Source organism: Cygnus atratus, chromosome 10 (genome assembly GCF_013377495.2).
Source record: "Cygnus atratus isolate AKBS03 ecotype Queensland, Australia chromosome 10, CAtr_DNAZoo_HiC_assembly, whole genome shotgun sequence".
NCBI classification, from domain to species: domain Eukaryota; kingdom Metazoa; phylum Chordata; class Aves; order Anseriformes; family Anatidae; genus Cygnus; species Cygnus atratus.
The window spans coordinates 12886099-12911247 of record NC_066371.1 but is presented as its reverse complement, the minus strand read 5'-3'; the positions used below and the strand labels follow the sequence as shown (position 1 = coordinate 12911247).

The 25149-nt window shown below is 34.7% G+C and overlaps 1 protein-coding gene across 1 annotated transcript in view; it reads right to left on the bottom strand.

Annotated features, from left to right (window-relative positions):
• Positions 1-25149, bottom strand: part of DNAH12 (dynein axonemal heavy chain 12) — a 68810-nt gene that overhangs the window by 30097 nt on the left and 13564 nt on the right. The window contains exons 15-41 of the mRNA XM_035546969.2: positions 23264-23398; positions 22521-22714; positions 21491-21731; positions 20312-20497; positions 19754-19954; positions 18383-18577; positions 18054-18175; positions 17604-17886; positions 16186-16305; positions 15614-15770; positions 15191-15363; positions 14099-14251; positions 13457-13696; positions 12144-12389; positions 11689-11808; positions 10689-10798; positions 9671-9854; positions 8429-8569; positions 7471-7554; positions 7199-7387; positions 6347-6466; positions 5429-5617; positions 4776-4927; positions 3898-4036; positions 3644-3810; positions 2347-2602; positions 216-515 (exon numbers count right to left, since the gene is read on the bottom strand). Coding sequence (XP_035402862.2) covers positions 216-515; positions 2347-2602; positions 3644-3810; positions 3898-4036; positions 4776-4927; positions 5429-5617; positions 6347-6466; positions 7199-7387; positions 7471-7554; positions 8429-8569; positions 9671-9854; positions 10689-10798; positions 11689-11808; positions 12144-12389; positions 13457-13696; positions 14099-14251; positions 15191-15363; positions 15614-15770; positions 16186-16305; positions 17604-17886; positions 18054-18175; positions 18383-18577; positions 19754-19954; positions 20312-20497; positions 21491-21731; positions 22521-22714; positions 23264-23398 — 4797 coding nt within the window. The remainder of the gene's footprint in view (positions 1-215; positions 516-2346; positions 2603-3643; positions 3811-3897; positions 4037-4775; positions 4928-5428; positions 5618-6346; positions 6467-7198; positions 7388-7470; positions 7555-8428; positions 8570-9670; positions 9855-10688; positions 10799-11688; positions 11809-12143; positions 12390-13456; positions 13697-14098; positions 14252-15190; positions 15364-15613; positions 15771-16185; positions 16306-17603; positions 17887-18053; positions 18176-18382; positions 18578-19753; positions 19955-20311; positions 20498-21490; positions 21732-22520; positions 22715-23263; positions 23399-25149) is intronic.

Below are 25149 nucleotides of genomic sequence, written 5' to 3'. Positions count from 1 at the left end.
TTTAAATTAAATGTTATTTTGAAAAGGAAGTTTATATATGACAGTCAAACACCTTCCAAACATTTTCACTCGTTTTTTCCAAAGTCATTTTGCCAAATTCAACTCTAATTTTCAAGCATACTTAATCCAAAATCTCACTTGTGATAGAGAAATTTTCTAGTCCTAAATTTTTAACAAAAACAATGATTTTGCAACCGCTTAAATGAGATACTCACAGGTGTGTTTTCCTGCCTCAGATGTGCAAAAACTGAATCAAATGCTTCTTTGAAATGTTCTTTCACAATATCTTTAATTAAATTGAACAACCATGCTCTATCATTGTCTTCCACTAGACGGTCATAGAAGACACGAAATACCTCATGTACAAACAAACGAATCATTATGTGTTTGCTTTCAACTGAATTTCTCTTAATGAGCAAACAGCCGTGGATAACACGTGAAAAGTCACGCAAGTTGAATGTATAATGAGATTTGGCTGGTGTGGGCAAAAGATTTTTGATAGCTTTCTTATACACCTAAAGGCAATAAAAACAAAAAAATGATCAAAAATTGACAAGACATTAACACTGACTGTATTATTATAATAAATCTTTTAAAATATCTTTCTTCCAAAATTGTATTTTTCTAAGGAAAACATTTCACGCATTTCAGAAATCCTAATAATGTCTAAAGATCTCAAAGTCCTGTGAATATATTGGATTCTTCTCATGAAGTTCTGGAACATATATGCAATATTAATCTAAATTTCCAAATGGGATAAGTAATCAGTTATTTAATGCTAATTTCCTAGTTTTCAGGTGTTTGAATCTATTTGTTTGTATACCTACAAATTACTCAAAAATAAAAAGAAAACCCACAAAAATGATGAATGGTCAGATTAAGAAAAGTATTTTTGATGATGTTTTACTGTAATTTTGAATGCATCAGTTGTCAATAGCTTATGTTGTATGATGGAAATAATGTCATTTGACATTACATTTAACATACGTAACATGTTAAGGGAATGCCAGCAGAGTACACTTTTGATCTGTCTCTGTGTACTCATATGTGAAGAAAATTATCAAACATTAAACTTGCAAAACAAAACAAAACGCTAAAACAAAAGTTTAACAGTCATACTATATCCATGGTACTGTCTACACACTTATTTCACCTGTTATCTCATATCCAAAGCCTAGTTCTTCCATTACACTTTAATCCTAGGAGTCAGAAGATACTACTTACTTGGATGTAAATCCATGCTAGAATAGATTCTCTATCCTGACAGCAGTGAACAGTTTAAATAGCATATATAGTCAAATGCACTCAAACAGCTGTATGTAATAACTGTACTGGGCTGCTACTATTATTTTCTGCCTAAAGAAGCAAAACTTTCTTGCAAATTTCTTCCTTTTTTTTAGAAGGATAAACTGAAAGCACAAAGAGATTTCCAGTGGCAATATTCAGTCAGCCTCATCATTCACACTTTGAATGTCTTATCTGACAGGAGTTCCAAAATATCAGCTCTATAAGGCCTTGGAACAAGGTGGATTCAGTCTTGAATACAGCCTTGGGTATAAGCAGAACTAGTGTGTACATGTAAGAAAGGCCTCAGTTCTGCAGCAGAAGAGAAAGTCACTCGCTAATAATTCCAAACTCACGTCCCCTGTGAAACCTGAGCCACTTGATTTTGCCTTTGGAGCTAATCGGATTTTTTGTCAGAATTCCTCACCAGTCAAATTAGCTACCTGATGCATTTCAATTTTGAATACTTAATGGTAGGCATTAGATTTGTTAACATTGCTACTAGTTTGGGCTACATAAGCTGTTAAAGCTATATGTGTGTGTAAGATGATGTCTTCAACTTGATGCTTCTTTGCAAAGATGTCACAAATTGCCATTTCTTTTTTGCACGTGATACCTTGCAAATATGATACTTGCCAAAATCTGCAACATGGAAGTTGGAAGAGTCTCCACAGAAGTGGAGAGGATGATTTCTTCAATCTTAGTCTCTCAAAGAAGGATTTGGGGAGTGTTGTAACTGCTATTTTCATTTTGCCTTTGCATGAAATAGCTTCTTGTGCCTGTCTAACACCAACGAGACTGCAGTCTGACCTACTTGATGTATGTGGATAGGTACCATGAAGCCCTTATTAATATACATTCAAAAAGACTTTTCCTAGAATAAGAAAGTTACTGCAGCCATAAAGCTAAGACAATTTTATCACAGCATATGAGACTGTATGTTAAAAATAACAAGGAACAAAATATCTAAAATCTCTATTTCACCAATTAAATTATTATAGACCTAGTGGAATTTTACTAAACAAACTAAAGGAAACTTCCATTAAGGTACTCTCCTCTTACCTCTAAAGTGGCAGTGACAATTTGATTTCCAATTGAGAAGAACTCAGGAGGAAATTCCTGAGCCCGTAGGTAGAAAACTACTACACTAGAGAAGATGCGGACCATTGTTTCATCACTAAAAGAATTAATAGTGCAAATGTTGAAGTGTCGCAAAAATCGAGGAGTAACAGGATTCCTCCCACCGCCTGGAGGCCCCATAGCAGCAAGTAACTGTATATCAACGAGTGTAATTTTAGATGTATCCTTTAAATCATACCTTCAAAATAAATTGTAATGTGACATTTAGCTAGAGAAAGACATAACACGTTTGTTAAAGGTTAAATGCACCCATACTACAGAATGCTCTATGTGCATAACATATGTACATACATATGAAAATATAACAATTAAAACTAAAAAACAATAAAACCCCAGACTAGTCTTGTAACTAACTATTCCCCAGCTCATCTTAACACATCAAGCTGGCCTGAAAGAAAGATTATTTGTTTAATAAGGGTTAAATAAAACCTGATCTGAAATTTTGAAACAAATATTTAAACAAATATTTAAAACTGTAGTGTGGCAAAATATATATTCTCTCTATTCAAGAGTATCAGACATTTGAGCAGTGCCTGGAATCACAAACGTAACAGTATTCAAGAAATGCCTGGAATCACAGAGTAATTCAGGCTGGAAGCGACCCCAGGAGACCACCTGGTTCAATCTTCCAATCAAAGCTGAGCCAAAAAATCAAAAGCTAGGAAGAGATACAGCTTGTTTCTCTTCATGCCTACTACCAGATCTGATTTCAATGTTATTAAAAAAAAAGAAAAGTTAATTAAAAATATTCTAATGACCAAGAGAATCTTGGATATCAGTAAAAAACAATGTATTGAGTAAAATCAAAAGTTACATATAATTGCATTCTAAAAAATAGGTCTGCCAATTCACTGTGAGGAGGAGGAAGAGAATGGCAAGTAACAAAGAACACTGAAAAAAATAAAAACAAAGATAAATGCTGACACAGAAAAATTAAAGTGTTAAAGAATGATTTTATTTAAACGTAAAAATACTGAATTTCAGCAATAGCCAATGCACAAAAAAAACCCAAACTGATTATCAATTTCCTAAATTGAAAAATCACTTAAAGAGCAACATAAAGTTGCTTCAACTTTAAATAATATGTTTTTCATATAAACCAAAGCTATCATAAAATTTACAAAGTATTTTAAGAAAGTTTTGAAAAGAAAATTCAAGAGAATAATAATATCACCAAATGCAGCAACTTGAACTTTTCACTTTTATTTCAAATAATTACCAAATTCCATGGTCAAAGAACTGTCTTAAAAGTTCTATAGGAGGCTGTGCACCATACTTCTCCAAAGCAGGCATATTCATATCATCTACAAAAATAATGCACTTTTTTCCCATTGGAGGGCCAAAGACTCCTTTACGCCTCTTGTCCAGCCTGGCCATAATAATGTTCTACAATGCAGACAGGAATATTCAGAACACTGATTAAATATTCATATAGATCATCTTTTTGAAGCACAAATTGTCTGTTCTACCAACCTGAGTCTGATTGGCACTGGTTCGAGCTGAAAAATTAATGAAGAAGGGAAAATAGCGCTCCTTTTCCAAGTTGTTCATTAACTTGTCCTTGACATATACAGATTTCCCAGTACCTGTTGGTCCCACTAAAAGCAGTGGTCTTCACCAAGAAAGAAAGAAAGAAAAGAAAGCATGGACCACAGAAATCTAAACAACTACAAATTAATTGCAACTAGAAGACAAAGGCTCTAAGTTCTCCTATCTCTAAAAATATTAAATGCCTTAAAAAAAGAAGCTATAATGTTTTAAAATACTCATTCACACAATCTCTTTGTAATTGACAAAGGGATCAGAGGTGGAGAAAGAGACATTTCTCATTCTCTCATTCTACTGGCTTTGGAGTATATATGGACGTACGTGGAACTTAAATTTCTCCTGATAGGTCTTTCAGTAATTTAAACTTCATAAAACTTTCAGCCTTGAAATTCAACCTGAAATTGTTAAACTTTGTTCTTTTGTATAATAATATATAATAATATATTTATACACACACATATATATAATGTAATTGATTTTAACTTAGGACAAATCAAAGAAAAAATACATATTTCAGTACTAAAGAAGAAAGAGTAAAAAAATTCCTCAAGCTGTTGTAACTGAATCATCAGAAAGACACAGAATGAACACACTAAAGCAGAATTATAACAGGACTTCACTGAAACAAAACAAAACAAACCTAGACTTTAAGGCAACAAATTGTATTCTTCATAATAAATGCCTATTTTTAACAGGCCAAACAAACCTTGAGGGCTGGATAAAAAACATGAAGTCAATGGAAAGAGTAAAAGATGTTTCTACATATGGCAAATTGTTCTGAGATTTGTATTGAAGTTACTTACTTTCCATGGGCAATGAATAGTTCCATCAAATAGTTATATCTGACTGTATCCATAGTTGGGACTATGATATCTTGAATCTTCAAGTTTTTATCACTGTAATTAATATTTTTAATAAATCCATTCCAATGAACCCAACATCCTCTGCCTTTCAGCTAGGAAAAAATACAGAGGTAAAATTAAGGCTTTTGGTTTGGAAAAGAAAAAACAAAACAAAACAAAAAGCAACCAGACCACAAAAAAAAAAAAAAAAACATATGCCTAACTTTAAAACAGTAAGTAGAAGCTAACATTTCCAATGGATACGATAAACACAACTGTAACATAAACAAGTTGCCCACAGACACAGTCTGTATAGAAAGTAGCCATCTTTCCTTCTATGCAAAACCAGACTTGACCCTGTCAGCTTAGCTTTATCTAAAAAGGGACCATAACTGATGTGCACAGCTAGGTATTGTCTAAAAAAAAACCTGGTCAGCATATTACTATTTTAAAAATAATAATAAATGAAATATGCACTATAGGATTTGATTCAACACCAACACTTTACAACATCCAACAATCTTTGTAAAGTTAAAATATACATCTACCTCTATTTTCCTTCCTTTCAGACTGTAAAAATTTACTTCAATCAAGACAGAAGCAAGCAATCTTACCTCAAACATGTAGTCATAGACCAAGCCTTTCTCTTCAAAGGGACATTCCCATTTTGCCACTACCTTTGGTACAGGATTTCTTCCAGATTTTCCAGCCAAAATTTCCCTCAAGAAACTATCAAAAATAATTCTGCTATCACCATCACAAGTTCCACCAATGGACCAGACTGTGGCAAAAGCAAAGCAACCCTGCAAAGGCAAAAAGATCAGCAACTGTCTAAAAAGATGACATAATCTGAACACTGTATAATCTCATTAACAAACATAATTCTGAAAAGTATTTAAGCATAAAGGTGTTACAGGTTGCCCTTGAATAAACTTGGTCTAAAGAAATCTAGAAATCTGAGTAATGACAGAACAAACTAAAACCAACTTGGGAAAAAAAAAAAGAGGCCATGGAGTAAATTATTATGTCACAAGACAGAGCCTGAGAATAGCTCAGTTGTGGTCTCATGGATTCTCTAACTGCAAACCAGGATCTAGGAATTTTCAAATTCAATTTTAAATACAGGCTCCTACATTCTGGTGTTTGTTTTTTTCCCCATCTATCTTAAGAACCACCAAACAAGGTTAGACAGAGGGTCCACCTACTATAACTTCTAGAGAAAACTTGTCCCAAGGAAATTTTGCTCAAACAAGTCAATTGGTAACAGTAGTTATCCCAGATAGCTGGAAAAACAGTAAAATATCTAATCTCATTTGTTACTTGTAATGCTGCTGTCACATCTGGGTACTTCCAAAGTTTGTGGGAAGGGAACAACAAAGAAGCAAAGTTGTTTCTCATATCTTTTACTCCTAAACTAAATTGTTTTTGTTAGTCCAATTAGTTTTGAAAACAGGCATATGCAGAAACAGATACATACACATTTTACAGCATGTTTAAAAAACAAACAAAAAAAAAAAACACACAAAACCAACCATAATCCACACATGGATGTTTTTGTTGGTGGGATCTTCTTGTACAGGTTGACAAATCAACATTTCAAAAAGCCGTGTAAGAGCTACTACAATATTGCTATTGCTTGTAGGTACCAGTTCCTAAGAGATACAAAAGGAGAGGTATTATACTTTATGAGTTAAGTTAGCTTACATTTTGGAGTCAAAATACTAAAGTAATTAAACGATTAGCTAATTCAGAACAAATACTCGAAGGCAAGATTTTCACTGATTTTCATTCAAAAGATCATTTACTTCTCTCTACCCTTGAAATGTCACAACATATAGGTTGTTAACCATGTTCATGGCTACCATGGGCCATCCTATTCTTACATCTTAAAATAAAAGAAAACACACAGAAAAAACTACAACAATGAACAAGCAAAAGCCCATGCACTAAAAAGCATGCACTAAAAAATGCATAGTTTGCAAAAAAACTACATGTACATTTCCCTAAAATTTAAAAAAGTGCTTTCTCTATTCAAAACAACATCTTTAAAGGAAAAAAAGGAGAAAAAAAACCAAACACAACACACACAGAAAACCATCACCAAAAATGCAAAAAAAGGGTGACTTTCCATTCAATACTTTGAATGATTAATTTATTTTTGAAAAGAACAAGGTGGAAACTATGATGAACTTACAACACATCTTACCTAATGTTCTCTTTCCAACTTTTCACACCGGACACAAAAGTTGCACTTCCCAAAATAATGGGTGGCTGCTGCATAGACACTGTAATTATCCTCGTCAAGAGAGAACAGTTCTCACTACCCAAGTAACAAGAATGCAAGTGGATACCTAACTACTGCAGGAAAAAATTACAAACAATACCTTGCACTGTTTCTGACGGAGTTGTAATGCTGGTGGTATTAACCAATCAAAAAGTCCCTGCAGAAGATCTTGATGTACCTTTAGATTAAGAGGTTCAGGCAGTTTACTTAACCAAGAGGTAACAAGTGGTGTCCAGCCCAGTTGTGAAGGCTCCAAATAAATCATGCCACAGCGACTGACTGTAGCAGGCTAGGGAAGAACAGTAAACTCGCTTTATTATATATTTAATTTATTGAACTTAGTTTTATATTTCCATTAAATACAGAACTTACAGATGCCTGGGAAAGGTCCATTGTTTCAAAAATTAGACTCATCTGAAGGGACATTTGGATGATTTCTCCACTCATCAAACAAAGCTTCAATTAAGAAAAAAATCACAAGGAAGATTACAAAAAAAGAAAACATGCAGTTGTCAATTACCCCTCCTATCACACTGGAGGTATACATGAAAATTAGCAAATCCAAGTTTAATCAGAAGCAATGCCAACCACATAAAATGTTTAATAATTTGGAGCAAAAACCAGTAGTTTACAAGCATTACCTAAATTCTTCACTTACACCATAGTACTCCACATTATCCTACCAGTAGGTTCATTACCAATAACTATCAACCCTATATATGACAGGCAGCAAGCAGAAAGGATATCTGCTACTCTTGTTGCTAATAACGAAGCATTCCAGTTGGCGATTCACCTTTCCTGCTTATAAGAACAATAGTTCAAATTGAGTATTGTCACAAATTATCCAAAATTTAAATGCAAAATGTTGTCTGTAATTTTTATATACACTTGCAAATTCCTAAGGCCCATTTTCAGGAGTTGTATGGTTACAACTTTAACTTCAGAATTTAATATTGAAAATGAAACCTTTTTTGTCTTCAGTTGGGATTGCAGAAACTTAAGCACTTACAATTAGTGACAACTTTTGAAACTGTGGACTTTACATTAATTGTTTTTTTTTTAATTTAAAATTGAATTATTCATTTTCATTACAAACATCTGATATTAAGGGAATACTATACATTAAACATCTTACAGGTTGATACTATGATTATGATTCCAATAAAGAAAAAAGAAAACAACAAAAAACAAACACAAAATGTAATGACTTATTCCCAAAGCCACCTTGCATTTGAAATGCCAAGTTTTTCTGCTTGCTTTTGTGTTTTTATATGTAGAAGAATACTTTCAAAATGTCATATATCATTTAGGCATTTATTTACACTGATACCTTTTTGTTGTCATCCAGAACCGTGTTCATGCTTTCTATCCACAGAGTATCAATTGGGCCATCAAAGATAACCCATTTGCGTTCAGGAGTCTCAGATAATGCAAATTCTCTGAAAGTATTAGCAACTATACCATCTGTCCACTAGAAGGGGAGAATGTAGGAAGGAAAGGTAAAAAGACATAGTATACATATTTCAATTTAAACTACCAGTAATCCTATTAGTATTTGTCAAAGGCTTTTTTAATTGAACTGAAAAAGTTAAACTATTCCTTTTCATTTTTCTTCTCTTTACCTACTCTCTTGCTCTGCAGAGAGCAGAGTACAGCTTTGCAGTTTCACAAAGGGCCACGCAACATCAGCAAATTTAAAAACAGACAGTGATCTTTCGCCTTTAAAAATACGTTTTGTTAAAATAAACAGAAGACAGGGAATTCACTTCACAGAAAATTAGAAGTGTTTTTTTTTCTGGCTTGCATTGGATTCTTCCCAGACTCATCCTAAGTTTCAGTATTTCATATTCACTTTTCTATATTCTTTTTTCTCCAAACCTAAGTTTTACAGTGGGGAACTGATGAGTATGTAAGTTTTTCCAGATAGTTTTGGCACTACTTTGATTACACTAGTTCAGAACTGACAGAGAAATGAATCCAGTTAAGTTTGGTATGTCTCCCTAGCATGGATAGAGCTGTATTAGGACAATGCCTCTCAGAATAGCATTGCTTCTTTTGCATATTGAAACCTACATAACTTCATACACACTTACTGCTGCATTATTTTCAACACTAATTTGAAACCAGCCATCTGAGTTAGAACAACACTAATTAAAATTGTGTTCTCATGTGCGTTTAAAGTGATAAAACCACAAATTCCACTGTTTACTATCAAGAATCAAGGAGGTCTCACATATATGGGAAAAGTTTAAAAAAAAAAAGAAAGAACCCATACTGTTATGTTTGCTTATTGATTCTTAAAACCAACGAACCAGTAATGTTATTAACAATACAGCCCTACAAACACTGGATTCCAGAGAATGAAGAAACACTGTCTGGAAGTGGGACTTTAAAAAGCAGAAGCCTTTCCTGGCCTGAAAACAGCTGTGCAATAACACCATGAGTTAACCTAAAGTTAAAATGCAGTTAAAAAAGTACATTCATACAAGCCCCATGAAAGCCACAGCATGTGACAGGAAGAAACAGATAAAGACAGGCAATTGCTACACTCTATTTTAAAAACATGCGTTACCTCATGAGATACCAAATCAAAATGCCCAAAAAGCTGACCCATAGTGATCGATTTTGGATTCACAGTCCTAAAAATTACTCTTTCTTCTTCACCATAACTACGCTCTTTCATAAGAGACAGCGTGTCCGCCAACACGTGTAGAACTTTGGTCTTCCCAGAAAACGGTTCCCCTACCAGCATAAAGCTGTTAGATGGAAGAAAAAAAAAAAAAGGAGGAAAGAAAAAAAATTAAAAGCTATTAATAGATGTCTTGCAATTTTTACTTTTACAGACCACGTGAAGACCAACATCATCATCCATATGCTTAAATATTTTGGTAGATCTGGCCCACGTATCTAGAAAATAACTTTTTAAAGGTGTTGCATTCAAAATCATACATGAACTTGCAAGCCTATATTGTGTATCTGCCTGATTTTTACAACACGCACACACACACACACCACCCCCACCCACCCCCTAGGAACAGAACAGCAGAGATCTGATAACTAACACACAACACCATTGCTCACTACAGCTGACTGATGGCCAGTCAATCTCCGAGCAATGGCAGCCCCCCTGGCCAAGTCCCCCCAGTTCCATTGCTCAGCACAATGCCACATGGCACGGAATATCCCTTTGGCCAGGCTGGGCCAGCTGTCCTGGTTGTCCCCTTCCAGCTCCTTGTGCACCCCCAGCCTGCCCACTAGCAGGTGGTATGAGAAGCTGCAAAGTCCTTGACTCAGTATACGTACTGCTCTGCAATGACTGTAACATCGGTGTGTTACCAGCATTATTCTTATGCTAAATCCAAAACACAGCACCATGCCAGCCACTATGATGAAAATTAGCTCTATCCAGGCCAAAATCTGGACGCTAGATTCACGAGAATTTTGGTACATGTTAAAGTAGTATTGGTAACCAACTGTTTCAACACAAACATTTTGCCACCATTAAAACCTTTTATATGTGATATAGATAACCATGGTATAAACCCAAATGACAACAAATACAGCTTGTGAAACAGTAATGGGAATCTTACCCATGTCTAACAATCATCATTTCATACGTCTGTATCATTTTCTCTATGAAAGCTTTTACAGGTTGGACATTATGTCGAATACAACATTCACTCGCACATTCCAGAAAATCCTAAAATCAAAACAAATCAGTCTTATCATTTGCTACAAGTTTTTCTTTTCTTCTCCTCCCCTCCCACTTTTAAAACCCTGTTCTCGTGTTTACAAATTACAAATGTATAATTCCAGATTAAGTATATTTATTAATTTTATTCATTAGTAAAATTACAAGTAAATATTCATTGCACCATATCAATTAAATTCATCTCTTGGACTACAGTAGAACAGTTTATGATCATTGTCAAGGGTTTCACATTAATTAATAACTGAAACACTACTAATCAGAATAGAGCAAACATCCCTGAAAAAAAAATCACTTCTGTACTTCCTATGCTAGAACAGGAGTTAACTACAAATTTTATCCTGCGGGAAAGGCATATCATCAGCAGCAAACCAACACTGTGCATCAGTATACTACACTTTTGACAGGAGTCTAGTATTTACTGGAAAATTTTTAAAAGTGAATCCATTCTGTTTTTTCCACCATCTTTATCTTTTTCCCAATGATCCTCCTACAAAGGAACTGTGCTTTATTTGTTGTTATAAGCGAAAGAAAATGCAAGCGCCAAGCTTAATCTCACTGAAATATATCCAACAATTAGGATCAATTACATCCAAAATTAGGATGGAAATCAGCCAGACTCTGAAATCCGGTAAATTTGCAGATCAGTTTCTGATTTGTAAGATGCCTTACACAGCCCTTCTGGACATAAGGGAACTCAGATGTGAATTAAACTCACAACAGATCCAAGAATTTTCTGTGGTACAAAGTTTCATTGCAAACATTCACAATTTTCCATATCTCACAACAACTCACAAATTACTGTATTAATTACACTTGGTTACAAGATAAACAAGCAAAACTGATAATTTTTACCAACAAAAGGTTACAAGTATACTTACATTGTACTCTGCATCAGGAAGTTTGATTCCAGGAAATAGATCACTAGTTATACCCATGAACAGAGGTATATCACATGACAAAAATTTGGGCTGGTTCACGTCCTTAATTGATCTAAGAAGCTAGAGAAAACAATTACACAGTTTATTGTTCTCATTAGAAACAAAGAATAAACTGTTCAGAAATTAAAACAATATGTAATAAAGATTATTAATTATATGGTGCCTTTGATAAGCAGTTAAACACAACTATGCAATCAGCAGAAGAGCACTGGAAAGTGCAGCATGTACTTAACAGATGTTAATAAAAAATAAAAAAAGACAATCTTTGTTTCACAAATAGGGAACCTAAATAAAGTGGAGCAGTGACGTGACAGTGAAGATGTGGTGGAAATACCCTCAGAACTCAGAACCGCATGCACCAGTAAAATTCCTTACGAATTATTCCTTGAACTCACCAATACATCTTCATCTTGCTTTGGAAATTTCAATTTTAGATTCCCAGCAGCCACCAAAACAGCTTTAACTGCTCGCATACCATAGTCATAGTGATACTGAGAGGAAAGCTGTTCTGAGCAAAGCCTGTAGGTCATTACTATCTTCACTGACAGTGACTTTGCATTCAGAAATCCATATGAATAGAGAGAAATTTCTGCTATCAGAGCATAGTTAGGAACCATCATGGCTACTGTTCGGAAAAGAACCTGAAACACATACCCAAAGAAATATCTTTAGATAATTTTTGTGGGTAATGGATCATCCCACCACAGCATTTCTACTTTCTACTGAAGTACTGCTTAATATGATTATGTAGATAAGCTGTGGATCATTTACACAGTCACACTGGAAAGCAGTAGTGTGCAGAACACTGGGAGCCAATCAAATAGAAAAACTGCTAATTTATGCAGAGACAGTTTATGACTTGCTAGGAAGCTAATGGAAACACAACACCATCAAGATCCATCTCCATGTACACGTCAATGCAGGAAAGACACTCTGCAGCTATTTCCCCTCAACACTGCCTCAGAAGTGCAGTTTGCCACTTACACTGATGCATCCAACACAGCAGTAAGTGATGTAGGTAGCATGAGAGAATGCACTTCCTTTCCTGAGGTAATCAGTGCTTGACATATTTTCATACCATATTAAGTCTGCTTTAAATTGACATGTATAGTACAGCACCTACTCTGCCCTACCCTGAGTGTTAAGGAACAGTACGCTGTAGCACTGCTTCCAAAAGGCTCCAAATCACTTTGTTAAAGCCAAACCTCCTCAATGAAACAGCTAATCTAGTCACAAAAATAATCCCTTAGTTTTTATTTAACCATGTAATCTAAGCAAACTCATTATATGTATGAAGTGTAGTTCACCAGAACTTCTTTTAAGTAAGCCTACAATAAATGCTATGTAAAAATACTTTCTTAAAGCATTCTTCCAACGTATCCTTCCATCTTAAAAAAGTTATCATCCAAATCATACAATCTAATAACAGTCTGACACTTGCCAGTTTACTTGTTACGGTATTGAAATTTTTGGTCTGGAAAAATAAGCATGAAAAACAGAAATAGACACAAGAGGGAAAAAAAAAAAAGTTTAATTTCTTTCAGAAATAACAAAAGTAGTTAGGAAAAAAGAGATTTGGTATGTGTAAATCACAAAAAAAGTATGTGGTAAAATATGAAGTAAACCTGAAATAATACCAGAAATATATATTTTTTATTACTATTTCTAATTTTTTTTTTAAGCAAAGGCATGTATTTTACAATTTTACCTTCAGATTATCTGGAAGTTCAGAACGTCCTGCATAACCTGGGTTCATAGTGATAGCTACAAAACAGTTGGGGTTAAGCTTCAGTTCAGTTCCTTCAAAAACAAACTTTTCTAGCTTTATCTGTATGGCTCTCTGGATGCAAAGGATCTGCTGTGCCACAACAGACAATACTTCCAGTTCAATGCGATTGAATTCATCAAAACATGCCCATGCACCTGACGAAGCCAATCCCTTGAAAAACTGTAAAATTAAGAAAGACAGCAATAATATCTCTAACACAATTTTCAAGGATTCAAAAGAAACCAAGAGTATCATGTTGGAAGTTTAATTATATGAAAGGTACAATTTTGATAATATCTAGGCCTGTTTAGAGCAAAAGTCAGTGATATAATGACAAAGTCTTTGTTTTAAAGAAAGCTAAATCACAAGATTCTGTTCTGTCAAACTCTTGTTTCTTTTTGTGTTTTAATTAGTGACTTACAGGATTTCATGATACATAGAAAATTTAACATATGTAGGGACCATTATATTGTGTCCAAGGGTAGCAAACCTCATTTATTCAAGTGTCCCTGCAAAGTGGGCACCCTACAGTTTTTCATCCTAATAAATAAAATACAAAGCCTAACATTTAATTCTATTTACCTTTCCCATTGCCAGGTAATCGAGGCCATCAGAACAGTTGAAGACAACACACTGCACAGCCAAAGCTTTAGCTAAATCTTTGGTGGTCTCTGTTTTACCTGTTCCTGCTGGACCCTCTGGGGCCCCACCAAGGTTTAAATAAAAAGCTCCAATCTAAGGAACAGAAATAGTTTATGGAAATTATTAGTATTTCATTCATATGAAATTATTCTGAATGAAACTGTTACTTTAAATTGCATTAGATAAATAAAATGACTGTATGAAACCAAAAGAAGAAGTACATTTATATATTATGCAAATTTAAAAATAATCTGAAATTTACTTATGGCTTAGAAATAGAGACAAGAGAAATGAATTTTCGCTAAAAGAGAATTTAGTTTTATACATTATGATCACGACCATGATTAGTTACTCGAACTTTATTGAATCCAGTCTTTCAGGTCTTGTTTAGATACATCTTTCACACCAGACTTCAAGCAATTAGTTTACTCTTTTCTACCTCCACTTCTACTTTCATATACTTTTTCCTTTTTTCTTTTTCTTTCCTACCCTGTCCCCCTTTGTTGCATTTGTACTCCTCACAGTATATCATTTTGTTACGCATGGTAATTTTCCATTGTCAGGTTAGTTGATGATAGAACAGTACAACGATAAACACCTCTAACAGGAGCAGGGAGACTAAAAAGTTGCTAAACTTCTACTAGCCTTAGGAAAGCTATGATCACAAGTGGTTCCTTCTCCATTTCATTTAACAACTACAGGGCATCAGAAATGGATTTCGTGTTCTCGTAACCTAGAAAGTGACAAAACCTAAACAGGGACGTTTTTCTATACATATTTTAAAAATCATATTCACAACAAAACAATCCACTAAAATTTAAGTCATGTTGATGGGCTGTCCAGATTTGCTACTGTAGCTCAATTTCATTTTCAATAATCTATAGAAATTACGATCTTTGAAAATTGCCTTTTACAGAAATAGCAGTCTCACAACAACTGAAAGCCCTAAAAGTATGGCTATAATGAACAATGCAAAAAATAACATACTACAGTAAATATGGTATTTAGTACCACTTATTGTTGAGATCATACCAAGGTGCGATAACACCTGTCTGTTAGAGGAGTAATGACAAGGCGTGGTGAGTTTCCAAGGTATTCATAAGCATATTTTACATTGCAATTAATGATGCAGACACGAACGTTCTCAGATTCCCAGTAATACCGTAGTTGTGCAAGCCACTGAAAGTCTGTTTCACTCTGTACACCTGATAAATACATAATTAAAAGTAAAGGAAGTTTTAGATAACTGGATTTTCTATTAGATTTAAATTTAAAACAACTTTGAAATTATTACTGTTTATGTTCGCGTCCAAATACTCACATACATTTGATGCTCACGTCTTAAAACTGTTGTGTTTCATGCAGCAAAATCAGATTGGTTAGCTATTTTTGATTAATTCAGCATTATGGAATTAAAGACACACAGAAAGAAAAATATTTTTAAAAGAGAAGTACCACTTTGAATCATTTCCATGACGACATCTCTAGCATGAACATCAATAGTAACCAAGGCACCCAGTGTAGTCCTTGTTTGCTTTGAAAGTTTTCCTCTTACCAGCTCTACGATATCATTAAGTTGAAGCTGAAGTGTATTATAGTAATCCTTTAACCCCTGGGAAAAACAAAGGTAATTATGAAACTGAGTATATGACAGCTTCAAGTGTTCCAGACTTCTTCACAGTAACTAAATACCTTAATGGAGATTGCTTATTAAACCTATATATTCATACATCATCTTTTTTTTTTTTTTTTGCATCAACTTTTCTCTCAATCACAGTTTTTCATGTATGTTCCAAAACTACATTTTAATCCAGGGTTGCTCTAAACAAGAGTATTCAAGTACCTGAATCAAAGGTATAAATCACTTTACAGATATTCATGCATATCAAACTCATATGCTGATGTTTTATCAAATTTTATTTTGATTGCAGAAAGAGAAGATTTGACTAGGCAAAATACACCAGCTGAAATGAAAAATGAATAAAAATTTAAAAATAAAATAAAATAAAATATGCGTTACATAGTACCTCTGGTCCATTGCAAAGAACTTCATGTACCTCACTTGTCCAGAACATTTGAGACACACACAAAACTACTTGTCCAGGCCACTCCAGAACCCAACTTTTTCTCTCAGTCTTTAGATATGCCTGAAAGAGATAAATACAGTGTACAAATACAGTGTCAGTGCATACTTAAATAATGGGGTATTGCTGGATGAAATGCTCAACAAGAGCTGGCAATGTGCACCTGCAGCCCAGAAAGCCAGCTGTATCCTGGCCTGCATCAAAAGAAGTGCAGCTAGCGGGTTGAAGGAGGTCATTCTCCCCCTCTGCTCCACTCTCATGAGACCCCACCTGGAGCCCTGCATTCAGCTCTGCAGCCCCCAGCACAGGAAGGATGTGGACCTGTTAGGGTGAGTCCAGAGGAGTGCCACGAGGATGATCAGATGGCTGGAGCTCCTCTCCTATGAAGAAGGCTGATGGAGTTGGTGTTGTTCACCTCGGAGAAATGAAGGCTCCTGGGAGACCTTAGTGGCCTACCAGTACTTAAAGGTGGGCCTACAAGAAAGCTAAGAGGGACTCTTCAGCGGGGAGTGTAACAACAGACAAGGGGTAATGGCTTTAAAGTAAAAAACTGTAGATTTAGATTAAATATAAGGAAAAAATGCTTTACTATGGGGGTCGTGAGGTGCAGGAACAGACTGCCCAGGAAAGTTGTGGATGCCCCATCTCTGGAATTGTTCAAGGCCAGGTTAGATGGGACTTTGGGCAACCTGGTTTGGTGGGAGGTGTCCCTGCTGACATCAGGGGGCTTGGGACTAGATGATCTTTAAGGTCTCATCCAAATCAAACCATTCTATGTTTTTGTGATATAATACAGAAGCATATATTGTGATCCTATTAACATTCTTTGCTGAAAACACTCTATTCTTTTTTTCCAAGTCCAAATTATCTTTTAAATGCCTTCTTCCCTTTAGATTTGCAATTTGTTATCAAATAATTTTTAAGATTCATGTACTTATCTTTCCATATTATATAAATACTCTGGTAAATGATTTTCTTTTAGGAGGGAGCAAGCATATTGTAAATGTTTTATTTATTTCTAACTTCTAGTTAAATAAAAAATGCTAAATAATTCATTAACTTCAAATTGTATATCCTAGAAACACTGTATTGCTGTGAATCTTAAAAAAAAAAAAAAAAAAAAAAGATTAAATCACTGTTACAGGAAAACAACTTAATTCTTATTCAAAGTAAACTCTTACTTAACTCACTATAAATGCAAGTCATGTTAACTTGTTCCTGGTGCCATAACTTCATCTATATGAACACTTGTAATCAGTAAGAATTTTAGGAAGCCAAGAGACATCCTTAAAATAAAGGTCTATTTCTCTTTGTGCCATTGTTATTAAATTATTACAAAAAACATACTACAAAATCCATACCATTCTTGACTTAGCAATAACATCATGTACACTCTTCAGCATAATATCTTCTACTTGAATTAACCACTTCTCCACTGCACCTCGAGCTTCAGTAGTAGAAATCTTTGAAATCAGTTCAACACATTCTCCTTCGGAACTATACATTGCTTTAATATCCAGATTGGGAAGGAAATGTAGCTTAGCAATGCCTTCAAAACACTTCTTCAAGTGAGGCTGAACTCGGAGAGGATCTTTAGTCTCTGATAGGATCTCCAACATTTCATCATTAGACAAGAAAAAGAAGCTAGAAAAAGATTGAGAACATTAAAAAAAAAAGAGTAAAAAAAAAAAAAAGGTAAAAAAAGAAAGGAAGCTAACTGAATTATCAAGCTACTTTAAAGGCTGACCTTACTGAACAACAATATAAATGTTCAAGACTTTTGTTTTTGAAATAGCCTAAGCACATCATACCGGGGAAAGAAGAGACGCTTTTTCTCAAGATAAGCATTAAGCCTTTTCATGATTTTGTCAAGAAGCTCATTACAGTTCTGAAGCTTCCCCAACAACCCTAGCAAGGAAGTAGCAACAAGAACCTGTAATAACAAACACATGCAAACTGTAAGTTATAAATAAGATACTTTGCACAGCAAAAGTTGCTCAACTAAGGTACAACATTGTTTTATTCCTAGAAAGCCTAGGCAGGTAACGTAGCTGATCATTGTATATTCTATAAACAAAAATAATGCCAAAAAGAAACAGAGAAACTATTGTTTCTTTTTAATACAGTCTTTCTTCCTTACCTTTGGGTCTTTGGCACAATATTTCATAATATCCTTCCAGTGTTTATCAACAGTCTGAAAGAGATGCCCCTCTTCTGGCATCTGTTGCATGATATCCTCAGAAGAAAAAATGGGTTCCAAATAAAGCCACTGTGCTTGCACTTTCAGCCATTCATCAATTATCTCCTGAATTTGAATTAGGCGATTTTCCCATTCCTTAATAAATATTTAAAGAATGTTACATGGATATTTCCACACAAATAGTATTAAAGAGAATAATTAGAGGAAAAGAGGACACTGTAATGCTCTAGTTCCCAAGAAGAAAATTAGACAAAAGTGTCTAGCAGTCTGCAAAATAATGGAAGAATATTTAGGAGTATTTAGGTTCTTTCACTTATACAGATGGCCAAAGGAGTTCAGAAATTTAATGTATCTGGAAATGAATTTCCCAAAATGCAGTTATCACTTCAGTGTTACGATCTTTTAATAACTTAATGGTTCAGTAACACCCTGCAGGTTACCAGTGACAAATTATGTTCCATCTCCCACAGCAAGGAGCTCTTGGTTTGCAGCTGAATTATAGCAGGGACACAAGAATACCAGAAAGACCACGAGATCAGAGGACCGATCCAGCCAGACCAGTATGCTGTCTCAAAAGCAGACAATAACAGATGACTCTGGAAGAGGCTGTCTGTAAAGGATAAGTACCCTTTACAGGATTATTACATGTTAACTGGGCCTGCCTGAATCACCTGTTTCTAAAAAAATAGAAGGAATTAGAGAGGGTAACTGCATAGCAAATTGACCACCTTCTCTACTGACAGCAGACACAGCATTAGCACCACAAAGACTACTCTATTTCTGCAAATAGACAAGCAGCTGTAAATTGATTCCATCATTGTTCTGAGGCCTGATTAAAAAAAAAAAAAAAAAAAAAAAAAGAAAGAAAAATTTTCCCAGCCCTCCAAAAGTTTCCCTGCCCAAAAGTAAACACTATAGTTCAAAATTTGATTCCAAAACTCAAGGACTACATCACTAAATGTCGATTATTTGAACAATAATGAAATCTTACTTTGAAGATATTAAGAAGCAAAGTTAAAGACCATAAATGAAACAGCAATTTTCAAAGTATGTGAACCAAAAGTTTTTTTGGTTGCACTTGTATCTGAATGGCAAAAGAGAGAGGAACCAAAACTTGAGATGTAGAGGGAACTGCAACACTGAGAAATAATGTATGAAGGACTTAAATGAACTCCAGAGAATCTTGCTGAAGAAACAATAATGCATTTCACTAACATCAAATAATAATGTTGTAACACTGTTGGCTTACTCTTGCATTACAGTTATTATGCAAATCAAAATGGAAAAAAAAGTATGTTTTTCTCATCATACTCTGATTTCTTTGTCAAATGGTTTAATGAAAGGCGATCCCCTCATTGTCTGAGTTTTCACAATCTGATCATCGAGAATGGCTTGAATCTCATCCACTGCAGACAGAATGTGAACACCAGTTTCACGATACACAGTCATATTGAAGGAAATTGAATCCCAGGTTTCCATCATGGCATGCATTGCTTTTTCTAAGGAAAATTCCTACCATATGAAAAGAAAATAATTTATTCTACTTACTTTATTATTTTTTTCAGGTTGATTAATTCAGTACATAATCTTACTGAGCTGAATAAACTATTTTGATCTAACAGCATAAGTTATTTTTAATGTTTTTCTTAGTAATTCATTTTCTAGTGCATAGAAAGCAGTACCCTCAGGAAATACAAAGGACATAACATGAAAGACAAATGTTTACACACTCACAGTTATCTTTTAATGGGCCAAAGTCTCACCAAATCTCTTTAGTATAAGGGCAAAGGCAAAAAGTCTAGCAGGTCATAAAAGCCAGCACAAAGTGACCTGACATTATATTTGTCACTATCAAATCTCCATGCTTACCTTACTCGCACCCACACTTATAGCTTCAAATTCTTCCAAATAAGGGGCTAGATTCTGCTTTAAAACTTTTCTCAGGGTAGTTCCAGAGTCTGGTGTTAAATCATATCCTACTATATTTGACATTTGCTGCCAATGCCGAGCTCGCATGCCAGGGTTACAAAAGACATTCACAGTGGGAATATTCTCCTAGTTGAGGAAAAAACATTTATAACATAAAAATTGCAATGTGCATTATTTCTCAACTTTTTTTCTCATCCTTGTTTTGCATTTAAAATTCTGTTCCAGTAGCTGATGACATGAGAAGTCTTTTCTGAAAAGTGCAGACAGATCCATTCCATTCCTAAATAATTGCAGTAAATTACTGAAGAAGAAATATAATACTATGAAGCAAAGGTCTTGGCAAGAAAGTGAAAAGGAACAAAATTTCAACTATGTTATGTTAAATCAGACTTCTACTTAATATAATACATGGTCCCAGGTCAAAATTCTTAACTACATTCTTAAATGTTTCCCTGAATCCCCAAAGCACTTTTTTCCCCTGTATGCATTCACTCTTTAACTGTCCACATCCCTAAAACTGCTAAAAAATCTATAATCCTATTAAAATAAATGGGACAGTACAATGTAGGCATGGTGATTCGGAGCTCTGGCTCTCTCTATCACAATAGGAAGAAGAAATAACTTACAGAGGATACTTCATGGTGCTTAGGTTCAAGCATTTTTCTTTAGTTTCCCGTGACTAGATTTAGATGTCCACAAACACAGAGTAGCAAAAGCGTAAATCCTTGTACACTAGTTCATATGTAAGGTCTAATCAATGCAAGTTTAACAGACATTCTTAAAAAAATTGCATAGCCATAACTATTACTCAAACAAGCAGTAGCTTTCTGCTATCTGGCCTTCCTTTTGAGGCCCTGCTGGACAGAATGGAAGAGGAAAGGTTTTGCCCTCCTGCGTCTCTGAACATTTGCGTGAGATCAGAAGAAATTTGGCCCTGGTGCACCATTCAACTTACTAGAAAAGTTAGTAGTTCTAAATGAGTTTTACTTGTATGAAACATCAATATCCTAACTTAAAGAGGAAAACTCTGACACTGCAGCATTTACCCATACTGAGTAATTAATTTAGGATTTGTCCCTTAGCATTAAATATTAATAACCCTCGCCATTTTATTTTTACCTTAAAGTCTTTAATCTGCTCAAGAACTGAAGAACACATTGTAAGAGTTGGATTTGCCTTTATTTCTTCTCCTTTCTTCTCTTCTACAGTTCTGTGTTGTGATGTCTTTTTCAACTCCTGCTGAATTTTCTTCTGTTTTTGTTGGAAGAGTTTTGACATTTTGTATATCTCTTGAGAAAAATCATCAACCTCAGCCTCCATGCTTTCCCCATTTAGTTCCAAAAAGGCACCATCCATCCATCTGAGAAAAAAACAAAGTTAAAAAACAGAATAGCAAACGTACTACACAAACATTTAACACTTTGTTTTGCAACACAAATGAGTCAGATTAATTTAACAGTTATTTACATGAGAGTAAAGCTCTTGTTTCCAGTTACCATCATTTTACACAAAATTCTAACGCATTAGAAAAGGGTGGCTTGATCATGCTCTTCTGTGTATTTCTGTCCTGCTCTCAAAAAAGATTAATACTTTCTAGTCTTATTGAAAGAACGCAAGAACTGGTAAGAAATCTCACTTAATTTAGAGTCATATTACAATTTTTGTGGTAATATCTAACCACTGGAGAGCAACATAATCATTTGAGCACATCTACATGGCACTTTGGACGGACATTAGATAAAGTATGGTTTTCATTACATGCAGACTGTGACCTTCCTAATTAAACTTCTTCCTCTTTTGGCATACAAAATGGCTCATACCTAACCATTCTTTTTTGTCCCAATACATTTCTTTCGCAGAACTTTTCTTATTTATAGACTTACCAGTGTGACCAATACAGTTAGAATCCAATATGAAATATACTTATTTGTATTGCATTTAAAAAAAAAAACAACAGATGTTTTCTAGCTGAATTAAAAACAACAACCCTAATATATAAACTATAGTACCATTAAACTTGGATTTCTAGCAACTGATAAAAGCTTACAAGAAAACAAATGGCATGTTCTATATCTGACATGAACAAAAATAGCATGAGTATTTTGTCCACTCTCCCTCATTTACCCTCAAGTATATAATATTGAAATACCTCTTCTGTGTTTGCTGCCATTTCAGTATAAGTTGGAAGAGTTTCTGATATGGTTCAATATCAACTTTTAAGTTGCTGAGGAGTGGGAAGGCACTCAATTTCCACTTGAACAGAGTCTCTTCTTTATTAATATGAGCTACTGTTTCATCTGCCTCTTGTATGCGTTTCTGTAATGCTCTCAGGTCAGCTACATACTGAAATCAAATAATTGAATGTCTTGAGAAATAACTAAGCTATACTCTGGACAGCTATCAAAATAAAGCATCGAAACGTAGTAAGTCTTCGTATTTTTGTCTGTTGACTCCCCCAGGGGTAGAGAGGCCTTGCAGAGAGACCTTGATAGAGTGCTGGGCAATCACCAGATATATGAAATTTAAGAACAAATGCTGGATTCTGCCCCTGGCATATTTGGTTTGTTCAGCCCAGAGCAGAGCAGGCTGAGGGGAGGCCTCCTGGCAGCCTGCAGCTTCCTCCCAAGGGGAAGGAACCTATCAGCTAATTTAAGCACAATTTTATAGTAAACTTTCATTTGAGTCAGATGTTATTACCAGTATAGCCCAAGAAACCAGACAGGTGGGGGTAGAGCTTTTAATGAGTTTTGACATTGTGGCAAGAGGGTAATACATTTTGTAGTTCACATTTGCTAACAGAATTGATTACTTAATTCTAAATTCCTTCCAGGATCCCTGTGTTTTAAACATACAGAACATTTCTATCCATTTCACACTAAATGTTAGTCATACCTGTTGCATGCAGTCCAGTTCTGAGTATTCTTCAAATTCTGTTACAGAATGTACCAGCTTTTCTAATTCCACCATCAGTTTCTCAGACTTCTGTATTAATTCTTGTTCTCCTTTACATTTGGACTCTTCAATCATCTACAAAACAGACGATTGTTTTTATAGTAAAAAGCAATGCAGAAGTGGTTGTAAATCCCCACAATAATTAACATACACAGTGCTGTCTAAATTAAATATTTAGCACAGGCAGAAAATAAATGATACAGGTAAGTTATTATCCTTAAAATAAATACATTTCTTGATGAGTTGCTTCCTGTATGTCCCATTTAAGTGTGTGCAGCCTCTGTATGTTAATGTGGAACCCGTACCTCAACAATCATAGCAGTTAGAATTGCATGAAGGACTCCTTCAGAAAAAGATAGGGAAGCTCCAATTGCTACAGCACAGGGTAAATGTTGACACCATAAAGACATGTATTACAGCAAAGAATAAAGAGATTCTCATCTTTAGGATTCAACGCTTTATTGCCAAAAAAGGAGACATCTACAGTTGTTGAAGGCCAATGCTACCCCACATGTATCTACTCCTATAAAAGGCAGAAATTATAGAACACAAGAAAACTCTAAAGCACAGGATCTGCACAAAAGTGGGTTACTTTTAAGGTATCAACTAAGAAATCAATCTCTGCAAAGGAGATCTCCTAAGACAAGAATACTACTGCCACACAAAAATTGTGAAGGACAAACAGAACTTCTCCAGAGGAACCAGTCCTTTTCAACTGCATTACAGTATGATTGGCAGCAGTTTTAAACTGAAAGAGGGTAGATTTAGATTGGATATAAGTAAAAAATTTTCCACAATGAGGGTGGTGAGACACTGCAACAGGTTGCACAGAAAAGTTGTGGGTACCCAATGACTGGAAATGTTCACAGTTGGTTTGGACAAGATTTTTCGGCAACCTGATCTAGTGAAAGATCCCATTCAGCAGGGAGGTTGGGCTAGATGAATTTTAAGGGTCCGTTCCATGATACTGAGATTCTGTGAGGAATGGACTTATATCTAACAGTATAAAATTCAAACTTGCAGACTCGTGAAGATCTGATGTAAAAATATTCTTTTCCTTAAGTTCTAGCACAATGCAAGTTGCCAGATAGTCAGCTACTGAGAGATACACTTCTGAGGGACTCCCATTAATAAGTCAGATACACTCTGTAGCAACATTTTCATTAAAATAATTTGAACAAGCATCATGAATTCTCTGTGTACAAGTATAAAATTAATTCCACTCATTTGGGGGGGGTGGTGTTACATTAATGTAAAATATTTTGTTTGCATGTTATCAGACAATCTCACCGTCTGGATATATTTTAAGTTAGAGATTTATTCAATATCCTTGGACATATTCTGTAGTATGGAAATCAAACATAGCGGAAGAGAAATCCTCAATTGTGATATTTAAAAGGTATCACTATTTTTATAAAAAATGTTAAATGCCATTTCTAAAAGTCATTAATAAATCCAAGGACAAATTCTACACAATTACTACAAAGAGAAAAAAGAACACCAAAAGGCTTGACTTACTATATCTTAGCCAGAGAGAAAGAATGCTTGCAAGACAAATGTAGACCAGAGGAAGAAAAAAAAAAAAAGGAAAAAAAAAGTAATCTAATAATCTAATGTTCTCTTTGTAACTGTAGATGTCATGTATTTTCTATTAGTGATGGCTACCTAAGTAACACAATTCCTACCATTCATTACTAACAAATGTTATTAAGGGCTGGCAGTTATATTTTCAGTAACAGTCAATTGCATTGTAGTAATTTTTTACATTCCTATGAATTACCTAGTATTGAGCACAAACAAATTAAGATATTAGGACTTGTTGAATG